At 44.9% G+C, this 22,972-nt stretch overlaps 1 protein-coding gene across 10 annotated transcripts in view; it reads right to left on the bottom strand.

The window, feature by feature from the left end:
- The window catches only part of hectd1 (HECT domain containing 1), a 98,541-nt gene extending 77,301 nt beyond the window's left edge, over positions 1-21,240 (bottom strand). For 6 of the 10 annotated variants that reach the window (XM_028821350.2, XM_028821351.2, XM_028821345.2 and 3 more), the window contains exons 1-2: positions 21,006-21,239; positions 8,662-8,881 (exon numbers count right to left, since the gene is read on the bottom strand). In XM_028821350.2, coding sequence (XP_028677183.1) covers positions 8,662-8,801 — 140 coding nt within the window. In that variant the 5' untranslated portion in view covers positions 8,802-8,881; positions 21,006-21,239. Of the gene's footprint in view, positions 1-8,661; positions 8,882-21,005 lie in introns of all 10 variants that reach the window. The other 4 variants (XM_028821341.2, XM_028821346.2, XM_051919997.1 and 1 more) reach the window with 2 other exon arrangements.
- Between the last annotated feature and the right edge of the window lie 1,732 nt (positions 21,241-22,972).

Raw genomic sequence — 22,972 nt, 5'->3', positions numbered from 1 at the left:
GCCATGTGCCTTTTACTAAGGAGTGGCTTCCGTCTGGACACTCTACCATACAGGCCTCTGTGGAGAGAGAGAAGGAGAGCTGCCAACTAATGAGAGCTCACCAAGACATACAATGCATACAGTGCCACTGCAAACAAAGATGGAAAGCGAGTCGAGTATTACAGACACTGAAGACAGAAGAGCGGCTCATCCATCGGGATTAAAAAAGTGGGAACTCTGTCACACAGTCAGGTATTTTTTTTATTCCCAGCAATTCAAGGATGTGTAAGTTAACAAGCTCAAGGCAACGAGATCCAGCAAATGCAGATGTTCATTTTAACACACTCTCTGACCAGAAATTCTGTAATGTGCTTTCAGCTTAAATACAGAACTTCCCTACTTTCTCTAAAAAAAAAAAAAATCTTAATTGCCAATATCTACATTTAAATTAACTACATCTGCATTCTGTACTCCTGTTACACACCTTCTATTTCAAAATCACAATGACATGCCCGTCAGGGTGACCTGTGACTCTAAATTGTCATCGGTGGTCGGTTTGCCTTCATAACCTGTTCCTTCAGTAAAAGTGCAGGTGGAGGAGGAGGTTAGGAGGTCATTACTGTCACACGTACAGAGAAGTGCCAATTAACAACATGTCACCACTCTCCAGGCTCATTAGTGAGAAACATGTCGCCACTCTACCAGAGCCGTGATTAGAGAGTACCTTTATCATAAACATGAGGACTTCAAGGAGGTCTATCTAGAATCCTTGTGATTAAAAATATTTAAGAACCTATGGAGTCAAAACAGAAAAACTTAGAAGGCTTAGAAGAAGGGCGGAGTGGTGGCTCTGAGGCTAAGGAACTGTGCTGGTATCCCGAAGGTTGTCGGTTTGAATCCCCGTCACTGCCAAAGAGAGATCCTACTCTGCTGGGCCCTTGAGCAAGACCCTTAACCTGTAATTGCTCCAGGGGCGCTGCACAATGGCTGACCCTGCGCTCTGACCCCAAGGGGTATGCGAAAACTAACAAATTCCTAATACGAGAAATTGTACAAGATGAAATAAAGAACAAAAAAAAAAAAAAGATCATGAAAGAGCAGTAATCACAACAGGTACATCTTAGGTACAATGGCACAAGAAAAGCTAAAATGTGCCCCTTCACTGACAAACAACCAGCACTGTTAGAAAGGCTAGCTTCCCAATTCATAAAAAACTCTGCCTCTCCTGGAAGTCAATGGCGTCTCAATTCCTCCCACTTTCTTACAAGGTGACCAGGATGCCTTCTTGCAACACGGCCAGTAGGAACCTGATGTATATATAGTTGGCTTCTGTGAAGTGATTTCAGCCAATGGTCGTACTCCCTGCACTGCAGACCAGGCCATCGGCCTGAAGCTAAGCATATTCAGTCCCGGCCAGTATTTGGGTTGCTGCTGGAAGAGGTGTCAGTGCGGCCAGCAGGGGGCGCTTACCCTGTGGTCTGAATGTGGTTCCCAATATGCCAGTACAGTGACGGGGGACACCGTGCTGCAAAAATGGTGCCATCCTTCAGATGAGGTGTAAAACTGAGGTCCTGACTCTGTGTGTTCATAAAAGAACCTTGGGCATCCTTAGTAAAGAGCAGTGTGTATCCCTGTGTCCTGGCCCACCACGGCCTACTCATTCTGAATAATGAATATGAATAATTCAATCACTTGATGGAAGGAAGTTTTACAGGATTTGAAAGCGTCTGGACATTGAAACAATTCAAACTGGATTTATCCCACTATCGAAGGGAGAAACAGTGACGCTCCAATAAAACTGAAGGTGCTCACATGGTAGAAACCAAACTTTGTGAAAAACACAGTTGTATGCATTTCCATTGCTGCTTGGCATTTGCTTTTCTTATTTTTTATTTTCCATACCCTAGAACCGTTTACATATCAAATGCATCTTTGCGGTTCAAGTACATTCCGTTACAAAATTCCAAGGTGGTAACAGACTACTGTCGCTCCTCAACCTTTTCTCTTCCCCAATGCATTTTCTTTTCAACAGTCACAAACAACAACAAGACCTTGTGGTTAAGGACCTTTGGGGCCGTTCTCAGCTCCTTACTTAGATGGAGTTTTCGTGTGTGAATGCTACCGATTTGGGAAATTACCGTCCTGAACTGATGTACGCAATCAAGCAAACCAAATACTGGAAGAGTTACGAGGGAATTCCCCACGATCTGTGTGTGAAAGCCGCTACTGATACACTTCACATGGCTGACGTAACAGCACAGAAATTTACAGTCCACTGTTAGATGACCTTGAGCTTGACTGCAGGGTCCAGCTTTATACAGCGGGGAAAATAAACATTGAATACGTCAACGTTTGTCTCAGTAAATATATTTCTAATGGGGCTATTGATATGACATTTTCACCAGCTGTCAGCAACAACTCAAATAATCCACAAATACAAAGAAATCTAAACAAATTAGTCCATAAATAAAGTTCTGTGGAATGACACAGGGAAAAAGAACTAAACACATGAAGAAAAAGGAGGTGCAAAAAGGCCTGGAAAGCCAAGAAAGCAGCTGAACTCCGTCAATCCTGATAGCCCCCTATCAGTGCCAATGAATATCAGCTGCTTTAGTCCGAATTGGTGGCCTATCATTACCAAGGGGTGCAGCAGAGAAAACAGGCAACTGTGTTCACAACGCCAATGTAAAGTCAGGGTGTTGCACTTTTGTTATTGAGCAAAACTCAATTTAATTCTAGAAAAAAAAGATCTCGTATTTGGTGCTTGGAACAGAATATTCTTTGTGCCCGCCAGCTGTGCAACAACTCAACTGGGTCTACCTAATTAACTTGTGCACAATTCGTTCCAATTGAGTTTCAGTTTCCATTTGAACTTCATGGTGGTGGGACGTTAATTGAGATAGTAAACTGGTTCAGGTTCTACGTGTATAAATTATTTTTGTGAATAAGTTTACCCAAATTGTGGCTCATCAGGAACAGCTAACTGAAAGTGAAATATTCTGCTCTGTGACTTCATTTTTTTTTTTTTTTTTATTTCGGCCCTTAATTATTCGTATTTGGCCCTGTAGCCCCAGAGATGGTTTACGAGAGAAGTCATAGGCGGCCTTCAACATATTTTTGTGATAACTAAAAACACTAACAGGTCCAAAGTAATAAAAGTAAAGTGCTATCTACTATATAATAAAACACTAAGATCTCTGTGTGTGTGTGTGTCCCGCCCTTCGGAGCAATCTGATTGGTCAGTTATGTTTTTGGTGACAAAATTGAAAGAGGAAGTGTGAGACACACAAGGAGGTGTAAAGGTGAAGGAGGCATGCTGGGACACAGTCGAGGTCAAAAGTATAAAACAGGACAGGAGGCAAAAAGGTGCCTCAAAAACAATGAGTGTGTCTGGGAAGCATGCTTGAGAAAGTGAGCGTCGGTCCACAGACATTAGTAAAGGTGTAGAGGGCATGCTGAGAGTCACCTTCAAAAGGAGGATAAAACCAGACAGGAGGCAAGACGCATGTCTTGGAAAATAAGCAGGCCTTAACGGGAGCGCGACTGAGACAGAGTCTCCAGTGAAGAGACGCTCAAGAAACACTTAAATGCAAAGGAAAGGCGGTGAAGGTACACACAGGGCAAGAGGCGGTAAGTATTTTTAAACCAGTAACGGTGCACTGCACGTTACTGGACTTGAGCATTCCTAGTTTTCGTCCCCTTTCTTTGTACGTTTAGCACTCGTTTGCTCAGAGGTTGATGTGCTTGCTGCTTCCTGAGCAGCTTTTGTTTTCTCCACCCTAGTGGCCTGCTTCTACTCTGCTTTCGCCGGCATTTTATCACGTTAAAACTGATGAAGTCAGCGTTTGTGTTGCAATTACTTAGTACGTTTTCTTTAATTTTTCACTTTTTTAAGTCTTCAATCTGCCTCAAGAATGATTTAAGATTTGAAGAGGTAGAGGATGTGATGGCAAAAGTGGTAGGGATGAGAACGGCGCCTGTATACATGCATTGCACAGCCGCCCTTCTGGCCACTGCCAGAGTTGATTCTACAATGAAATAAAATTCAATTTAAAAGAGGAATAACCTTGTAGGTCAATCATCACCTGAAAAGCGGATTGTAGACGTCACATAGTACATGTGTACCAAATCTCAGGCCAATAGTTCAAATGGTTTGCGAGCTGCAGGTGATTTAAAATCCTGGACACACAAACGGACAGCCACAGTAGCGTATAAGAAGATTATTCTATTGCCCGTCTTCGACAGGTACCGTGGCTGGTACAAAGACAGCTCGGCGGGGCACACCATGTAAATATCAACGACAAAAACTGAGAGCCAGACCTTCGAGTGAGCAGCACTGCCTCCTACTGACAGGTGTAATGGATTTACACAACTAGCAGTGTAAAGGCTCCCTCTCTTACTTGGTAAGATGAACTTTGTTTTCGACCTCACTAGTGTAAGTAAACTTCTTCATAACCAAATATTACTTGAATTAGAAAACCTCTGCAGGATATTAGTGAGGAGTGCGTCAGAGAGGTTGATTTTCTCCAATCAGAATCTTTAACAGAAGGAAGTGTCACGGGATTGAGTTCTCCACAATAGGAGCGTTAATGCTGCGTTCACGTGCTCTCGGACAGACGGTAAACCCGAGTCAGAAATTTCATGTGAATGTTCAATGCACTCATCGCTACAAGTTGGACAAATTCTGAGAAAACTAAGCTACGCAAACGGAGTTGTGACTAACACTGACCTTTCACCTCAGTTGTTTGAATTTCATTGGGTGTGAAGTGATCCACATTTCATCCAAATACTTCGCTCTTTATTTTGACCAAAAATACCATTTATCTTTAATTTTTTTCCTTGCAGACAGACTAACAAATCAACAGTGACCTTGCATTTCTCCACATTGTCCAACCTAGACAATCAAAAATTGACATTCAGAACTCTAACTGGCGTAATCTTGCCCACGTTGGTTATTGTTTTTTCATTCTGTTAGTACTTTTCTTTTTTAAATTCTGTTAATGCTTTCCCCAGTGTGCTCATGTACCATCCCGTTAAGAACACACTACCTTATGTGTTGTCATGTGACTCTGCCCCGGCCAGTCTGAGACCGGGAAGCAACATGGAGGAGAACACCAAGCAACGCTTACCAAATGCTGTATCCATCGTTTGGATACATTTTGATTTCAGCGTAGATGACACCAAACAAAAATAAGTTAAATGTAAAGAGAAGAGAGATTCAGCGAGCAAAGGTAACACTGTTCTGTTTCAACACTTGGAGCCCAACTATGTCATCGAAAATGAACAGTGCCTGGCTCAAAAAAAAAAAAAGACAGATTGACAAGCGTCCAGCAACAACTTCCTCCACAACGCAGCTCTCGACAACACCAGCATTTACAAATCTTACACAAGTTGTAAGTTCCTACAAAAACAAAATATTCAAGGATTCAAGAAGATGGGAAAGAAATAAGTGACACTATTTCCTACTGCATCGTGAAGGGTAAGGCTCACACTCACAGATACACTGGCACACAGTGGGTTAAGACCCTCTGCACAAGATACACTGTGCCATTGCAAGAATATTTTTCCAAAACCGTGGTGCCCAACATGAACAAAACAAGACGTAAAAAGTTTGCTGCTGAACTGAAATCTGTTCAGCACTTTGTCACCACAGCTGACCTCTGATCGAGTAGGATGATGGAGCCATACTTGAGCTTTACTTTGCACTACACTGACGATGAATGGAAGCTGCGTAACAGAGACGCATATTTTCCAGTTGATCACACGTCAGAGATGACTGGACGGAGTCTGAGAAAGAAGTTTCCCGCGTGGGACATCATGGACAAGAATCTTGCAGCCATTACGACAGAAAACGCTGCTAATGCTGTCAAAGCCGTAGAGTGCAATGGATGAACACGGCAGCGACGTTTGGGACATGGGCTGAACCTGGCAATTGGTAAGTGTGCATCACTTTAACAGACACAACGCTACAATATCAGTAATCGAAATGAGGAGACCTGGGTGGTGACTTGCTGCTCTGTTGTGTGTGTCATAAATGATGATGATGTCTGCATGTTTTTATAGGCCTCACTTTTTTATATACTCCTTTACTTTTTCGTGCTGCTATTGTTATTAAGCACTTTGTTACATGTCTTTAAAAAGGTTCTACATAAATGAAATTTGTTTTCGATCCTCTCTTTGTAAAAATTGATCTATTTGTATGGAATGTTGTATGATTTCAATAAAATTATAAAAAATAAATGAAATTTTACTTAAGTTACTTACAATTGAACTACAGCTGTTTTTCAGCACATTAAATAAATAAATAAATAAATACTGTGACAACAATACATTTTATATACTGTTGGGGATCTAGTGAATCCCAAGGGGGGGGGGGGGGGATATAGAAATGTATATTCTTAGAGATTTTTTTTGTTCTTTTATTTCACCTTATACAATTTCTTGTATTAGGAATTTGTTAGTTTTCGCATACCCCTTTGGGTCACAGCGCAGGGTCAGCCATTGTACAGCACCCCTGGAGCAGTTACAGCTAAAGGGTCTTGCTCAAGGGCCCAGCAGAGTAGAATCTCTTTTTGGCAGTGACAGAGATTTGAACCGGCAACCTTCTGGATGCCAGCACAGATCCTTGGCCTCAGAGCCACCACTTTGATTTGCGTATGTTCAAAGAGAATCACGAGCATAAACGAAAATCAGCATTATATCATAGTGCACGTTAGTACAGCAAGGGTTAAATCACTAAGAGGCTTGTGCCTGTATATTTTTATTTTTCTTAGCAAGCTGGAAACCACCAATATTTCATGAAGTCAAGCTCAGGTACATAGAGAGAGGCTGATGGGCAAGCCCCCCCAAACACAAGCCGAGGACTAGAGATAATGATGGCAGGGATTGACTGGGCTCGAGGTGGAGAGAGAGGGCCTGCCAGGTGGCCATGATGGATAAGATAAGAGTGCTACGCTCATTGGGCGGAGAAATACTGGAGGACAACGGGATGTTGAAGGAAAGGCGCCGAGTTACTGATTGCTGGGGACCATGTGAACATCACGTGATGAAGTGAAGCTCGATTCTGCCTGCACATCCTGAGGCCTTCTGTGAGCAGCATGTTTCTGCCACAACAATAGCCACCTTTCTTAGTGTTACAACGTGCCTGATATTACAATGTAAACTTCACACTACAATGTAATAAAGCACTGCACCGAGTCATCATTAGAGTACAAACAAAAAAAATCCTCTATTATGATATTCTTTATAAGTAATTTATAATTAGGTGTTTCCCCTCTTTTAATAATTTTGCTTCAGCTATAAAGTTTGTAAAATCTTCAGGTATAAGTTAAACCACCAATAACATAATACAGGGCGAGTCAAAATTAGGGTTAACATTAGGGGGCTTCGCTCGCCCACCCGAGAGTTTGGTTTACCGGATATACAATTTAAAGAGAGATTGTTACATATGCATCATTTTCATTTTTACTTTAAAACTTTTGTAAAAACAATACTCGTCCTTTATTTCGGGCCCCGGGCGTGGTGTATAACATTGCTCACGTTGTGAAGGGGTTGGAGGTCAGGCTGAACGCACGCTAAGGAGATGCTATCGGATCATGTGGCCTTGCTGCTGGCGAGCTGCGTGTTCTGCTTGTCGTTGTTTTAAGAGCTGGGAGCACATGAAGTGTGTCTGTCAAAGGCTTTCCAACAACTGCTGGGTTAGATGTCCGAGAACTTGTTTTAAATGTTGTCTCACGTGACATTAAAGTGTCTCTCACAGGATGTCAAATGGTCTTCTGAGAAGATCACGTCTCGTCTCCCCAGATTTTTTTTTTTTTTAATAATAGAGAGATTTGAATGGTGGAAACAATTTATTCACTAAACATACTTCATAGGTGTGAGATGATTTAATAATAATAATAATTCATTACATTTATATAGCGCTTTTCTCAATACTCAAAGCACTATCCACACAGGGAGAAACCGGGAAGCGAACCCACAATCTTCCACAGTCTCCTTAATGCAAAGCAGTAGCACTACCACTGCGCGATTTACGTGAATGTCTCAACCTGTTGGCCATCATGTTTAACACACGGACCATATGTGGCACATAAACTGTCCACAAAAACTGTGTATGTCTATCCATACCAGTAGCATTAGAGTTAACATCATTTTGACTCGCCCTTTAATTCATTTCTATAATGTGCGTTGATTTCAGAAAATGCAATGAAAGCTCAATGTGTGGAGCGGGTAATGACGGGGTGCAAAAACAGAGTCCGTGGTTTTTTCTTACAGTGTGAGAGAAGACATTAGTGAAGTCACAACAAGAGCTGAACCATAAATGCTTTGTGTGTTTCCTTCAGCCATTTTAAAATCACAAACATATGCACTTTCATTAGAAACAAATCCCAGATTTAATAGCGGAGCACATTTACAGTACAAACTATGAGGGCAAAAAAAAACAACAACAACAAAATGGCCGTTCATGAATCGTAATCGAGGTAAAATGTTCAATTAACTGTGTTGTTGATCTGAGGTCACATCACCCAGCCCTAGTCCGACTGGAAAGGTGGGATGGAGAAATGTCACAACCCGGTGAGCAGGTGACCGCAGCCCAAGACTAAACTGTTGCTCAGTAAAAGCCACCTGACCCTTTGAACACCCAAAGCAGCAAAGTCAATAAGCATGGAGGTCCTCACTCACGTTTCAAAGCAGCGGTCTACATTGTCAGACATCAGAAGCAGCATGCACAGCTGCTCTAATGCAATCAGCTGCATGTCCCTTTCGTCCCCCTGTCCCATCTGCAGCCATTCCAGCAATGTGTCTGGATCCACATCTGCCATTCTTCTTGGCACTCCTCTGCCAACTCAGTGCTTGTCTGAGTGAAACGTCAAGATTAAATCATCTGTGTCGGAGACAGCTACTGGAAAAAAAGAAAAAGAAAATAATAGTAATTTAGAAGGAGGTCTTCATAGCCACACAGACATTAGAAGCTTCATTTTAATATCAAGATAACAACAGACGCCCCACCCAGCTGTAATAGTCCACCCTCTCAGCCCACGTCCAAAGGCGCTGCAACTAGGAAGCAAAAAGCCCTTTAGCTTAAGAAGATTAGATGGACACTAAGCCCAAAACCAGAGGCTGGTCTTCTCTGTCACTCAGACAATGTATAGGGGGGAACCTTCATAAAAGTGAAAACACAAGTGAGGGGAGGACTTTCACTGCAGCGCTGACCGTGCAGAACACAACACCCAGCACAATGCAAAAGAAAATCATGAAAACAAATTCTAAAATAACCTAAAATCTACTTAATCCAATTCAGGGTCACTGGGGTGGGAGCTGCAAGGCAGGAATCAGCACAGGATTGGACTCCAGTCCAACGCAAAATTATAAAATATTACACATTTAATAAAATGGACATCTTTTGAGCTGTCATTTTCATATGTTTATAAAGCAGCACTTCCCAAACTGTGGGCCGTGGTGGCATTGCAGGTGAACTACAGGCAACCCCTGATGAAACCCCCACAATGCTCCAAAAATCACCAGCATAGCAGGAGGACTGCAGCCAATCCTGGACGACCTCCCCAAACCCCAAAATGACAAATCCGCTCGACTCACCAAGGAGGAAAAGCTCGACTTGTGCAATGCCCATGATGCTCTGGTGATCACACTGGACAACCCACCGCCAACCCCGCTTTTACGATCGTATTTGATTACACGAGGGAGACCACCCCACTCCTCCAGCTAAAAACACATTTTATTTATATAGCGCCTATCCCATGAAAAGATCACCAAGCAGGTGAAGTTAATAATAATAATAATTCATTACATGATTCACAATTGCTTGTGCTTCCTGACTGGACAGTTTGATACCCCTGAAGCTTCATTGGCTTGATGTTAGACTGGGATGTTAAATTCACAAAGGTGGACAAACCCTCAAAGGTTGGTGTGGATTAGGTGGGTTAGAAAATGACAGGACATATTCACGAGGTCTGTTTGAGCAGACATTGCCAACACGATAAAAGTCACACAAGACCAGAGTTACACAACTCAGTAATGTCTGACACCCCAGGGATTTTCAGAGTTGGCTGACCTTACCTTCTTCTGAATCCACTTCTTCAAATAAGCTATGACAAAGAATAAAAGCCCCCCTAGGTTTAGGGATGTGTGGTATACCGGTACTTACAAAGTACTGAAAACCCCCAATTTTAAAACAGTAAGGTACCATTAGTGGAAGTAAACACCAAGCACCTCTCACCCAGTCGTTTCTAAGCTTGACTGGACCTCCAAAGGGGGACCATCCACTTGTTTGATTTTACCGTAGGTACGTAATCTAGCTGGGGTCACCAAGGAGCCCAAACCGCTCTCTGAATCTATAGCTCTATAAAAGTCAAATTCCACTGAGTCACTCATCACCAAATCTCCCAAACCACAAGGACTTGAAATTTGCAATGCAGGTTACCCGTGACCCATAGGTGCTCACTAAGAAACGGTTTTAAAAATTTCGTGGTTGTAGTTTTTTAGACCCATTTGTCTGTCTGTCTGCTTTTCACGAGAGAACTACTTCACGGATTTAGATCGGGGGTTTTTTTTTTGTATAACTTGCTTGAACATTCCGGTTGATTTTGTGACTTTCTCATCGCACTAAGTATCATAGTTCGCTTGCGGTACCGATTTATTTGCGCAAATCCGAGAGAGACTCATTGGGCTGCGGGCCGAGGGGCCCTCTTCACTCACGTGGCTGCCTCGGGGCGTAACCTTAACTCTGCTTAGCTAGCAAACGAGAGAACTACTTCACGGATTTAGATCGGGTATTTTTGGTATAATTTGCTTGAACATTCCGGTTGAAGAATCAGAGTTCGCTTGCAGGAGCGAGATATTCGCGCTAATCCGAGATGGAGACTGTGGGCCGAGGGGAGGGAGAAAAGTGACGTCAGGAGTGGAGAGCTGGGTGGGGCCTCCTCACTGTCCTGTTTCACGAATACACGGGCAAAGCCACGGGGGGACGGCTAGTGTACACACATGTGAAAGAGTCGAATGGTCCAAAGAGGAGGCCCCTCGTACAGAATTACGTACACAAGGTAGGTAGGTAAGCTTGCAGGCGTGAAGGCTGCAGGGGAATGGAAAACAGGTAACTGGTAATTTTCAAGCCTTTCGTTCTCTGACATTTATAAGTACAAGTGGGTCTCCAAAGTGGACCCTTTTCAGAACATCCAACCTCCCTCTCTTTGAAAATATGCAAATGTAAACTGGCTGGATGGCTCCTCTTATCGATGTACAGAGTGTGGGGAACGATACTGCTGTAAAACGAAACCGGGGGTTGAGAGGAGTTATCTGCTATTTGCTTTGGAACCATTTTGTTATGGGGATTGAAGTCCAAGAGTTGGTATCAATACCCAAATCAAAATAGGAGCACCAGTCCAATACTACCTACGTCACAGGTGTATCGCGTCATTACCATCACACACAAACACACAGAGAACACAGTGAAATGCTTAACTTGTATGTGCAATTCAACCTCAACTACCTGATCTGAAAGCATCTGGTTAACAAACTGGACTGAATGGTCTCCTCTCGTTTGTCCAATGTTCTTAAGTTCTGTCATCCTTACATAAAAAGTCCAAGAACACACCTGCAAAGATCAATACAACAGGCAAACACAGACTTGGTTTTGCAATACCAGACTCATTCTGGATGCTTTAAGGATGGAATATAAACTTTTCTTTTTAAATTAGCACATCTATCTCTTATATAGTGCCCTTCATATCTATCTATCTATCTATGACAGATCCTACAAACCATGTATTCAACAGTCTATCAATAAAACTTAAGTAAGTGAACCCAAGGGTGTCCTCTCGTTTGTCAAAATTCTAATGTTCTAATGGATTACAGGCATTAACTGCCACAACAGCATTCTAATGTCCATTACTTTTACATTCAAAATAAGTTAACACAATCCTACAAATTAAAATCATTTAATACATGGCTTCCTCGAAAACTTGTAATTGACACTGTGGAATGTAAACGGGCGAATAATAAAAAGACTATAAACATGAAGAGTAACGAGTCACGGAGAGGCAACAGCAGTCATGTGAACACTATACCGGTCAGGTGTGGTAAAGACCGACCGCTTTTGGTATAAACAAAAAAAATAAAACATTAAAAATATCTAATAATAAATGTAGTTTCACAATGTCAAAAGAAAGTTAATAAATAGGTTGTAAAAATAGATAAGAACTAAGAAAATGGTTGAATATCTATATGATGCATAGTGAAAGAAGATAAAAGGTTTATAACAATACTGCATCAAGAAGAAAGACGCCTCACGCCTGGACAAACTGGTGTGGAAGGCAGGCTCTATCGTGGGCATGGAGCTGGACAGCTTGACAGCCGTGGCAGAGTGACGGGAGCTCAGCAGACTCCTGTCAATCATGGAGAATCCACTGCATCCACTGAACAGGATCATCTCCAGACAGAGGAGCAGCTTCAGCGACAGACTGCTGTCACCGTCCTGCTGCACTGACACACTGAGGAGATCGTTCCTCCATCACACTATGCGACTTTTCAATTCCACCCGGGAGGGTAAACGTTAACATTTAACATTATACAAAGTTATTGTCTGTTTGTATACCTGCATTATTATCAATCTTTAATTTAATATTGTTTATTGTATCAGTATGTTGCTGCTGGAGAATGTGAATTTCCCCTTGGGATTAATAAAGTATCTATCTATCATAATGAACTAAGAAAATGATAATATAAACATTACACAAAAAATAATTTACAAAAATATGGTAGAAAATCTTCACTATGTGCTAAGAATGATGATAAAATATGACTTAAGGGACTTCATACTGTACTACACAAACGGTCAGGATTGAATACATACAGCATTCTGGTCCGTCTACGTCCAGAACACCTTACGACCGGCCCGTCACAACTGAACATGACACACACACACATTTACATTATATACTCACCTGTGTGAGGCGAGTACACACACCAAATGTAAATATTACATAAGTGACATGGCCTGTAGCAATTTACCAGATCTATGCAAAGCTAAAAACTCCAAAATAAAGAAGCAAAACAAATACTGAGTGTCAACAAAGACAAAGCCAACCCCTTAAAGGTCTCTCAAAGCCTCATGTCATCCAGTTAATTACTAAAAGAAGTCAAGCAGCACAGCTACCAGTGACACTAAACACAAGGCCGCAAGTGAAAGCCGATATCAATACTCCTTCCTTCCTAAAGCACACAGACTTCCTTCAGCCCGCTCTCCATCTGCTCGTCCTGGTGACCTCGACAGACCAGGCTACCTTATCCCTAGTAACGGGGTCTTCAGTTCCTTCCAAGGAAAAGAGACCACCACCAGTAGGTCACAGGAGTTCTCTGTAGGATGTACCTCCCAACAAGCCCCCAGCACCTCAACTGGGCCCCCCCAGTCTGACCTACAGACCCAGCACTTCTGTTCCAATGGCCTGCCGCACTAGCTACAATGACAGAATACAAAATGCTCTCATTTTACTGTTTATCTTAAAAGATGGCACCTGAGTGGTCAGCATCCAGAGAAGACCAACCAAATGGTGTTATTCTGGAAACAACATTGTGCTCTCTATCTTTACAAAAGAGAGTATAGGAATGAAAACCACAAGGATGAAGTTTCCATAAATCTAACATCTAAACCAGATGGCTCCCACTCCAATATCGGTGGCATCAACATCCACTTCAAACTGGAGTGAGGTGTCAAGATGTTGTAAGACTGGAGTCAATGGTTTCAAATTAAGTATTGTAAATAATGCGATTCACAGTTGTTAAATGGCACAAGTAGTTGGTGGAGTTTGAAGACATCTCTGAGGTCAAAAAAAAAAGCTCATCTCATCCTACAGGTGAGAAAGCAACTGTTCAAAGTGTGCGGCAGGACTTCTGTACCTCAAGACTCCTGCCAGTGCAAAGTGACTATCATGGCCAGAAGATAGCATGACACCTACATAAATAAAACCTTAAGCTGTCTGCTAACCCCACAAAGATGGCTGAACCAATTTTTACTGTACCATTGTAAAAGAGAGGCATAGTGGGAAAAGAGGGCCAGCAACTCAAAAACCAGCACTGACGCAAGGACTACCATTCCCATCAGGAGTGTGCTGGGCTGGAGGCGAGGGTTTTGTCATCATCAGACACCAAATTTTGGACCAGCCAAAGCCGAAAATCTTTCAAGACTAAAAGGTACATAAAGCCTATGTAGAAAAAATGAAAAGGCAAACACTGAGACGCTGGTCACTTCACTCGGCAGTGAAACACAAGCACAGGTGGACACCCCAAGAAGAGCATCCTGAACGTCTCGTATTAAATTGCATTCGTTAAAAATTTAAGATCCAACAAAAAAAAAAAAAAAAGCACCCGGATGGACTCTCTGCGTCACCAGTAATTAAAACTCAATTAAATGCACTCCCAAGTGACTTTAGCACAATGCCAGCCACGATCTCAAACATCTCGAGTTTCCCACTGCGTTCTCCTAAAGGTTCACAACTTTCTCTTCTAACTTATTTATTACTGTGTTGTTCATTTCAGTTTCTTTAGGTGCCTTCGAAGCACCAACTGTCACCATCAGTAACTCAGTGGGGTGGGGCCAAAATGAGTATTCTTTAGGGAAATTTGGGAAAGTTCAGCTTTCATTTTACAGCATCTCAAATTGAGCACACTGCACAAAATGTTTTTCTCCTTAACTTCTAACCCAGAGGTCAGACTCCACACTTCATGTTATTCTAATTACACCTTCTACCATAGGTGTCCTGGCCTGTGCTGATGACAGAGAGCTTCTTCTCACACCATCACAGGCAGGACAACACAGAGCACCTGGGCCTTCCCCGTCTATCGATTGTTTATATGGGGCCTTTTCTATCTAAGCAAATGACAGGTAGGAAAGGCACTATATACACAACAGACCGACAGATAGGAAGCAAACTAAATAAGCAAAGAGACAGCAAAGGCGCCATATTAGATAGACAGACATGAAATGCGCTATATCATAGCATAGTCGGCAGGATTAGATAGAGATGGATAGATAGAAAGATAGAGATAGATAGATGTGAAAGGCACTATATAACAGATAGATAGATAAACTTTATTAATCCCAAGGGGAAATTCACATACTCTAGCAGCAGCATACTGATAAAGGAACAATATAGCAAGTTAAAAAAGGAGAGGCACTGTATAAGTGACAGACAGCACTGCATACGATAGACAGACGTGTCACTCTCTAAGAGATATGACAGGCAATTCTCGTTATAGTGCCTTGCCTCTCTATCTACCTTATAAATTGTTTATCTGTCTTTTTACCTACATAATAGCATCTTACATATCTATATAAATATTAGGTAGCATCACTTCTATATACACTGCAGAGTGCTTCTCCACCTTCACACAGACAGGAAAGGCGCTATATAAGTGGTGAGCAACACAGCAAAGTAGATAGGAAAGGTACTACAGTATATGACGGATGGAGTGTTAGAAAAGGTACCTTAATGGCACTAAGTGACAGTTAGAAAATGCATCATAAGCTTTAGTTAGATAGGAAAAGGCACTACAAGTGACAGACAGTCAGAGACGTGACAGACACTATATAAAATGGACAGGTTATTGTTACCCACCTTACAAATAGACAGCAAAGCAATCTGTCCTTCTACCTAAATAATATAGTGCCTTACATATCTATATAAATATTAGGTAGCATCATTTATAGAGAGATAGATAAGACAGACAGCGCGGTGCTTCTCCACCTTGACACAGATAAGAAAGGCGCTACATCTCAGGCAGACAAGCTGCTAGTACTTCATTTCTTTCCAGAGGTGTACCTGCCCCTCACTGACGGCCCACACAGACTCGCTTATTTGCTCACCATCTTGAGGTTCTTTCACGCGCTTTTGAAATCCTAAATCAAAGACCTCACTGCATGTTTTGTGATTTTTTTTGTTCTTCCTTGCCCCCCTCATCACCAACCACCCTGCCTGCTGAACTGTCCACCATTCACTTAACTCAAAAGTTCCTGACTCTGAGCGCTCAGCTGCTGTTCCCGTTTCCTTGTTGCCGCAGGCCACTTCCACCTCTAAATGTCCGAGGAGTCGTTACGCGGCGTCCATTGTGTACAAACAGAGAGCCGTCTTGAGAGCTTTTGTTGTATTGTTATGGTGAGGAGGCGTCACCAGGTAATTAGACTTGTGTTCAGGCCGAGTGTGTGACACACAAGAGAAGAATCGCTGACAAGAAGATAACACCTTAGGTGCCCCAAGCGCTCACTCTTAACTTTTCAACCCTCAGTTACCCACCTGTTTCACACAGGCGCACACGGAGAGCGCCAGACCCTCAGTGTGAAACAGCACCACCACACGCTGCTTCACAACTTAGTGTTCATTGTAGGGGTATCTTTGTTTCATTAATTCGATTTGTATTGTCAGTCAGTCATTTTCCAACCCGCTAGATCTATTGTATTGACCCCCCTTTTTTTTTTTTTTTTTTTTTTGACACCCACCCTACCTGAAAAGGGGTCTCCCTCTGAACTGCCCTTTCCGAGGTTTCTTCAGTTTTGCTTTGCCCTACCAGGGTTTTTTGGGAGTTTTTCCTTGTCCTCTTAGAGGGTCAAGGCTGGGGGGCTGTCTGTCAAGAGGCCGGGCCTGTTAAAGCCCATTGCAGCACTTCTTGTGCGATTTTTGGGCTACTATACAAAAATAAATTGTATTGTACTGAGGGCTTGTCGGCCTTGATGGGTTACAGCCCACCACTCTCTGATCTAAACTCCCTTAACTTTGAGCCACCCCAACAAGTCTGAGAAACTCAAGACCATGGACTAAAATTATAGGGCCACACATTCTTTAAAAATGAACTTAAGACCCCAAGACTGAAGGCCGCTGCATCACATACCCCAACGCTGGAGGGTCTATGGCCCATGTGCCACCTACAGGGCAGGATGTGTGCAGGACCCTGGTGCCAATTCACCAATACTAAACAGGCATGGTGTGAGTGGAGTGAGCCATGGACTAACATCTGGTGCAAGGAGGGCTCCCACCTGGTGGTCTCCAGAAACCAACACTTCAGGGGTCCTGAGCATCAGTCGCAAGGCCTGACGCTCCATCTAATACTTCAGTGCGGTTACCCAGTGGCTTCACACAGATGCACATCGACATGGGCAGACTCTTGGTGAGAAACACAAGCACAGCTTCACAATTTAGCATCCTTTTAAAAGGGGGGTCTCTTTGTTTCATCATGGGCTCATAGCCCTTGCTCAGATTTATCTCACCCCTCTTTCTGCCGCTGACCCAAATTCTCTTAACTCTGGACCAGCAAACTGACCAAACCTAAATGAGCTTTGAGAAAACCAAACACCTCGGAATAAACATTGGAGTACACATGATGAGCCAACTCCACACAGGGGTCACAAACTGACATTAAGACCCCCGACACTGAAGGCTTCCCAACATAGGGAAGGCACCATATAAACAAAAAGACAGACAGGCAGAAAAGGCACTAAATGGGAAGGTTTAACAGTAAAGGCACTATACAGACAAGTCTGGGGGTCTCCAGCCTGCCCACTGCCTACAGGGCTGGATGTGCGCGGGACCCCAGGGAGCTAATTCCTGACGCCTTTACCCACAGTGCTACTGAGCTGACCTGGTGAGAGTGGCAGGAGACGACGACGAACATCCAGTCCAAGGTTGGCTTCTGCCTGGTGGTCTCCAGAAGCCAACACCTTAGGAGGGTCGACCACCAGACAGAAGCCCGGGGGTCCACTTCTTACTTTTTCAATTTGCTTTGGATGGCTACACACTGACACTGCCAAATGTTTGGTGTGAAACGGCATCACCAGCTGCAGCCTCACAATGTAGGGGTCTTCTTGTTTCATTAAGGGTTCTTCAGCACACTCTCTCTCTGACCCCACAGTCCCTTCAATTTGGACCACCAAACCCAAAAGAGTTTGAGAAAACCTCTGAGCACACACTAAACATGGTTTCAAATTTGATGTTAAGACCCCAACACTGAAGGTCGTCGTGTCTCATATCCCAATATAGGAAGGCCCCACATAAGTAACAGATAGATAGAAAGGCTGCAGGTTTTCATTCTAACCATCTTCTTAATCAGCGAGCCGTTTTTGCTGCCGATTCACTTGTTTTGCCTTCAGTTTAACTGACGTGACTCGGACCCCCTTAGTTGTTTCGTTTCACCTTAATGAGCAGCCAAACAATAATGAGACACAAAACGAGCTGCCACATGACCAGCTCACACATGAAAATAAAGAAAGGTGACGGTCCCAGTCACATTGGTCTGCTCAGGTCACCCAAACATCTTGATGGTGGTCTTAGAAAAAAAAAAAAAAAAAACATAACATCAACAGCAAAATGAGAGCGGCAACAAGTCGTGGTATTCAATAACGGCTTTAATCAACAGCAAGACTGGGCTCCTCATGAAGAGACTGGTTGGAGTTTGATGTTCCAGTTTAGCTGGTCATCTGTTGGCTCATTTCTGTGTAATTCAGGAGGACTGAATCCTTAAAAACGGCCATTAAAATGAAGTGAAAAGGAGCTCATTAGCAGTGAAAACTGATTAGGAGAAGGGTTAGAATGAAAACCTGCAGCCACTGCGGCCCACCAGGACTGGACTTGAACACCCCTGACCTAAGGGCTGGACCCCAGTGCAACTGCCTGCTGCCTGTGCCCACAGTGCTACTAAACTGTGTGAGCAGGGGAGGGGGCGAGGGATTAACATCCAGTCCAGGGTGGGCACCTGCCTGGTGGTCTCCAGAAGCCAACACCTTTAAAGGTGCTGACCACCAGACGCACTTTTTACTTTTCCATTTGCTTTGGATGGATACATGCCGACACTGTCAGACCCTTGGAATGGTACAGCAGTACCTCACAATTTAGGGGTCTCCTCATTTCATTGAGGGCTCGTCAGCACCCCCTCACTTGTGGGCCAGCAAACCCAAATGAGTTTGAAAAAAGCCAAAGATCCAGACTAGGCCTACTGGCACATGCAGCTCAGAAAGTGAAGCCCCCCAAAAATAATCATCTTCTTTCGGCTGCGCCCATTAGGAGTTGCCACAGCAGATCATCTTCTTCCAGATCTTTCTGTCCTCATCATCTTGTTCTGTCACACCCATCGCCTGCATGTCCTCTCTCACCACATCCATAAACCTTCTCTCAGGCCTTCCTCTTCTCCTCTTGCCTGGCAGCTCTATCCTTAGCACCCTTCTCTCATTATACCCCTCATCTCTCCTCTTCCTCATGTCCAAACCAACGCCATCTCGCCTCTCTGACTTTTTCTCCCAACCTGAGCCGACCCTCTAATGTCCTCATTTCTAATCCTGTCCATCCTCGTCACACCCAATGCAAATCTTAATATCTTTAACTCTGTCACCTCCAGCTCTGTCTCCTGTGCCACCGTCTCCAGCCCATATAACACAGCTGGTCTCACTGCCGTCCTGTAGACCTTCTCTGTCACTCTTGCTGATACCCGTCTGTCACCAATCACTCCTGACACTCTTCTCCACCCACTTCACCCTGCCTGCACTCTTTTTCAGCCCCAAAACTGAATCCGTTATTTCTCACATCCCCACAATCGGGGTCTCTAGTCTGCCACCTGCAGGGCTGGATGTGCACCGGACCCTAACGCAAATCCCTACAGCCTTTGTCCACAGCACCCTGTTGCTAAACTGGCCTGGTGTGACTGGTCAGAGCGGTGGGTTAACATCGAGTCCAAGGGGGCTCCGGAAGCCAACACCTTAGGGGGGCTGCCCACCAGACGTGAGGCTGAGGGTCCACTTATTGTGTCATTGGGGTTACTGAGGTGCTTCATACAGACACACAGTGACTCGGCCAGACCTTCAGTGTGAAACTGCGTCACCACACACAGATTCACAATTTACCAGACATTTTAAAAGGGGGGGCTCCTAAATTCATGAAGGGTTCATCAGGACCCCCCCTCCCGACCCCAAATTCACTTAACTTTGGACCACCAAACCAAACTGAGTTTGAGAAAACCAAAGGTCTTCGATTAAACATTTGGGCACACATGATGATCCAATTCCAAACATAAATCAAAAATTGATTGAAGACCCCAACACCGAAAGCCATCATAATCTCAAACTCCAACATTTGGGGTCTCTAACCTGCCTACAGCTCAGGAGGGGCGCTGACCCCCGGTGTCCACACTGCAACTAAACTGGCCTGGTGTGAGGGAGTGATGGATTAACATCTAATCCAAGGGGGGCTCCTGCCTGGTGGTCCTCATACACCAAACTGAAGAAGTGTTATGGGGTGGCACATTCCCGAAAACAAAACCTTAAAAAGGGAGGGATGTGCGGATTTTAATTAAAATAAATAAACCTTTTGTGTTCAGCTGAATATCGGCGTCCCGTCCAGCTGGGCGGCCCCCCAAGGCCCTAAACCGACTGGGGGGGGGGGGGGCACCCTGAACGGAATGGCCGGACGGGACACCCCCTCCGCTCCTCTCAAACAGACCACTTTAACACATAACGGGAAACACAAAAAGGTGGGCGACGAGTCCTCAACAAACCCGCTGCCCTCCAAAGTTCTCCGGCCTACCAAAGTACAAAGATGACCGGCAGAACCGGCCGAGGACAACGGCAGACAAACTGAGAGGGCACGCGCCGCTGTCCCGGGACTGCAGGTCGGCTAGGCGGAACAAAAACAAAGCGTCAACTTCGAAGCCATCCAGCCGTCCGACCGACCCCCCGTCCGTCCACCCACACACACTACTCTTAAGCTCGTCGCTCGCCTCGCCGAGCTCCACAGGGACAGGCCTGCCAGCGGGCTGGCCTGCACGACACCGCCGCGCGTCCCAAATCCTTCTCGTCCACTTTGCGTGGCCCTCCACGCCAGCGAGGCCTGCACTTTCCCCACCAAACCGCGACGCTCCAGTTACGAGGGACGCGGAGGCCTCGACATCGAGGCCCGCCTAGCTTTCACGAGACCTCCGATAGGTTAAGAGAAAAAAAACGGAAAAAAAACACGAAATGACGCCAGAGGGACACTTACCTTCACAAAAGATGGGCATCTAGAGGAAGAGGGGCGAACGACATCGAGTGGCGACCTAAGTATACGAGGCAGTTCTCCAGAAACCCCCCTCTGAATAACACTTTGATAAACAGAAAAGGTCAAAAGTAAACGAAGAGCAGCAGCGGCGGTACGGCGACTCAAACGGAGAGCACTGAGCTGAGCGGCGCCCCGTCCGCATCACGAGGCTCGGAAACGGCGTCGCGTCGGCGGGGTACGCGCACAGACTTCCACCCGACGCCAAGGGGCGCTGTGACGTAGCGCGTTAGACCAGTGGGGAAGGAGGAGGAGGAATGAGCGCGCGTGTAGGAGTAACGCAACGCGCAGGCGCAAATCGGCTTCAGAGACAAGCGATAGAAGGCTAACGGGATGAGGCAGCAGCGCGCTGGCTGATGTGTCATCGTTACTCGGTCAGAGTGCCGTTTACAAATGAAAGTTCACCTAACGGAAGAGTCTCTAGGCTTCTCCCGAATTCAAAGCAGTGGGCACTGAGGTGAGGGGCTGTCCTGGGGTCAGGAGTGTGGACGGAACCTTTCAAACACGCCTGTTACTCCAGAGCCTGGCTGAACAGCAGCGGGCTCAAGGCACAAAGCGAGCGATGAGGGAAGCAGTGCAGTTCAGTTGGTCAAGATGGTGGACACTGAGGTAAGAGCAGAGTGGCCCCCTAAGTCAGCCCTTGTCAGGCTTGGGACAGTGAGGCTGGTGCCAATACTGGGGTCTTTAAGCTTAAGCCTGCCTTCGATTGGCTTAGTGGATACATAAGCACCACTATGGACTGGCTGGTGGACAGTGGGATGAAGACAGTGACCAGAGGCAAGTCCAGCAATAATCAGTTGTAATGGTCTTTCAGCCTGCCCTCCAGCTGGCACAAGGGTTAGTGCTGGTGGACAGGGATCGAATTATTAGACCACCAAGGCAAGTCCAACTACAGTTAGTGCGGTGGTCTCAAAGCCTGCCCTCCAGCATCCTAGCAGACACTTGAGGGTCAGACTGGTGGGCAGTGAGACAGGAACAGTAATGAGTAATTGCCTTAGTTGGCACTTGTGCATAGATAAGCGCCACTACGGTCAGGTCAGTGGGCAGTGAGATAAGGACAGTTAAGGGATCAGGTCAGTGGGCAGTGAGGTAAGTGCAGTTACAGTCAGTGTTGTGGGCCCTGTGCCCACCCTACCATTATCTTAGTAGGCACCTGAGGGTCAGAGTGGTGGGCATACAAGTGAGAAGCAGTACTGGGATTAGACCCGTGGGCAGTGAGCCAAGGTGGCTGGTGCCAATATTGAGGTCATTAAGCCTGCCTTTGATCACCTTGGCTGGCACTTGTGGATAGATAAGCACCACCGTGTTCAGGCTGGTGGACAGTGAGAAAGGACCTTGATGTGATGGGATTAGACAAGTCCAGCTGCAGTCATTGTTGTGGTCCTTCATGATTCATTCATTCCATTTATATAGCACTTTTCCAGCTGGCACTTGTGTTAAGATAATTGGCACTGGGGGTAGGCTGGTAGACAGTGAGATAAGGACATTAATCGGATTATTAGACCACCTAAGCAAGTCCAACTACAGTCAGTGCAGTGGTCCTTAAGCCTGCCCTCCAGCATCCTAGCAGGCACATGAGGGTCAGACTGGTGGGCAGTGAGACAGGGGAAGAGTAAAGAGATTAGACCAGTGGGCAGTGGGCAGGGAGGCTAGAGTAGCTGGTGGCAGTGCTGTGCTCCATGAACTGTCCTTCAAAAGCCGCATTTGGCACCTGTGGACAGATACATGGCAGGCTGGTGGATATTGAGATAAGGACAGTTAAAGGATCAGACCAGTGAGCTAAGTGCAGTTACAGTTAGTGTTGTAGGTCCTGTGCCCACCTCCATTATCCTAGCAGGTAGCTGAGGGTCAGACTGGTGGGCATACAAGCCAGAAGCAGTTCTGGGATTAGACCAGTGAGGCATGCATAGGTG

This window comes from Erpetoichthys calabaricus, chromosome 16 (assembly GCF_900747795.2).
Source record: "Erpetoichthys calabaricus chromosome 16, fErpCal1.3, whole genome shotgun sequence".
In the NCBI taxonomy this organism is placed as follows: Eukaryota; Metazoa; Chordata; class Cladistia; order Polypteriformes; family Polypteridae; genus Erpetoichthys; species Erpetoichthys calabaricus.
This window is presented reverse-complemented; position numbering and strand designations above follow the sequence as displayed.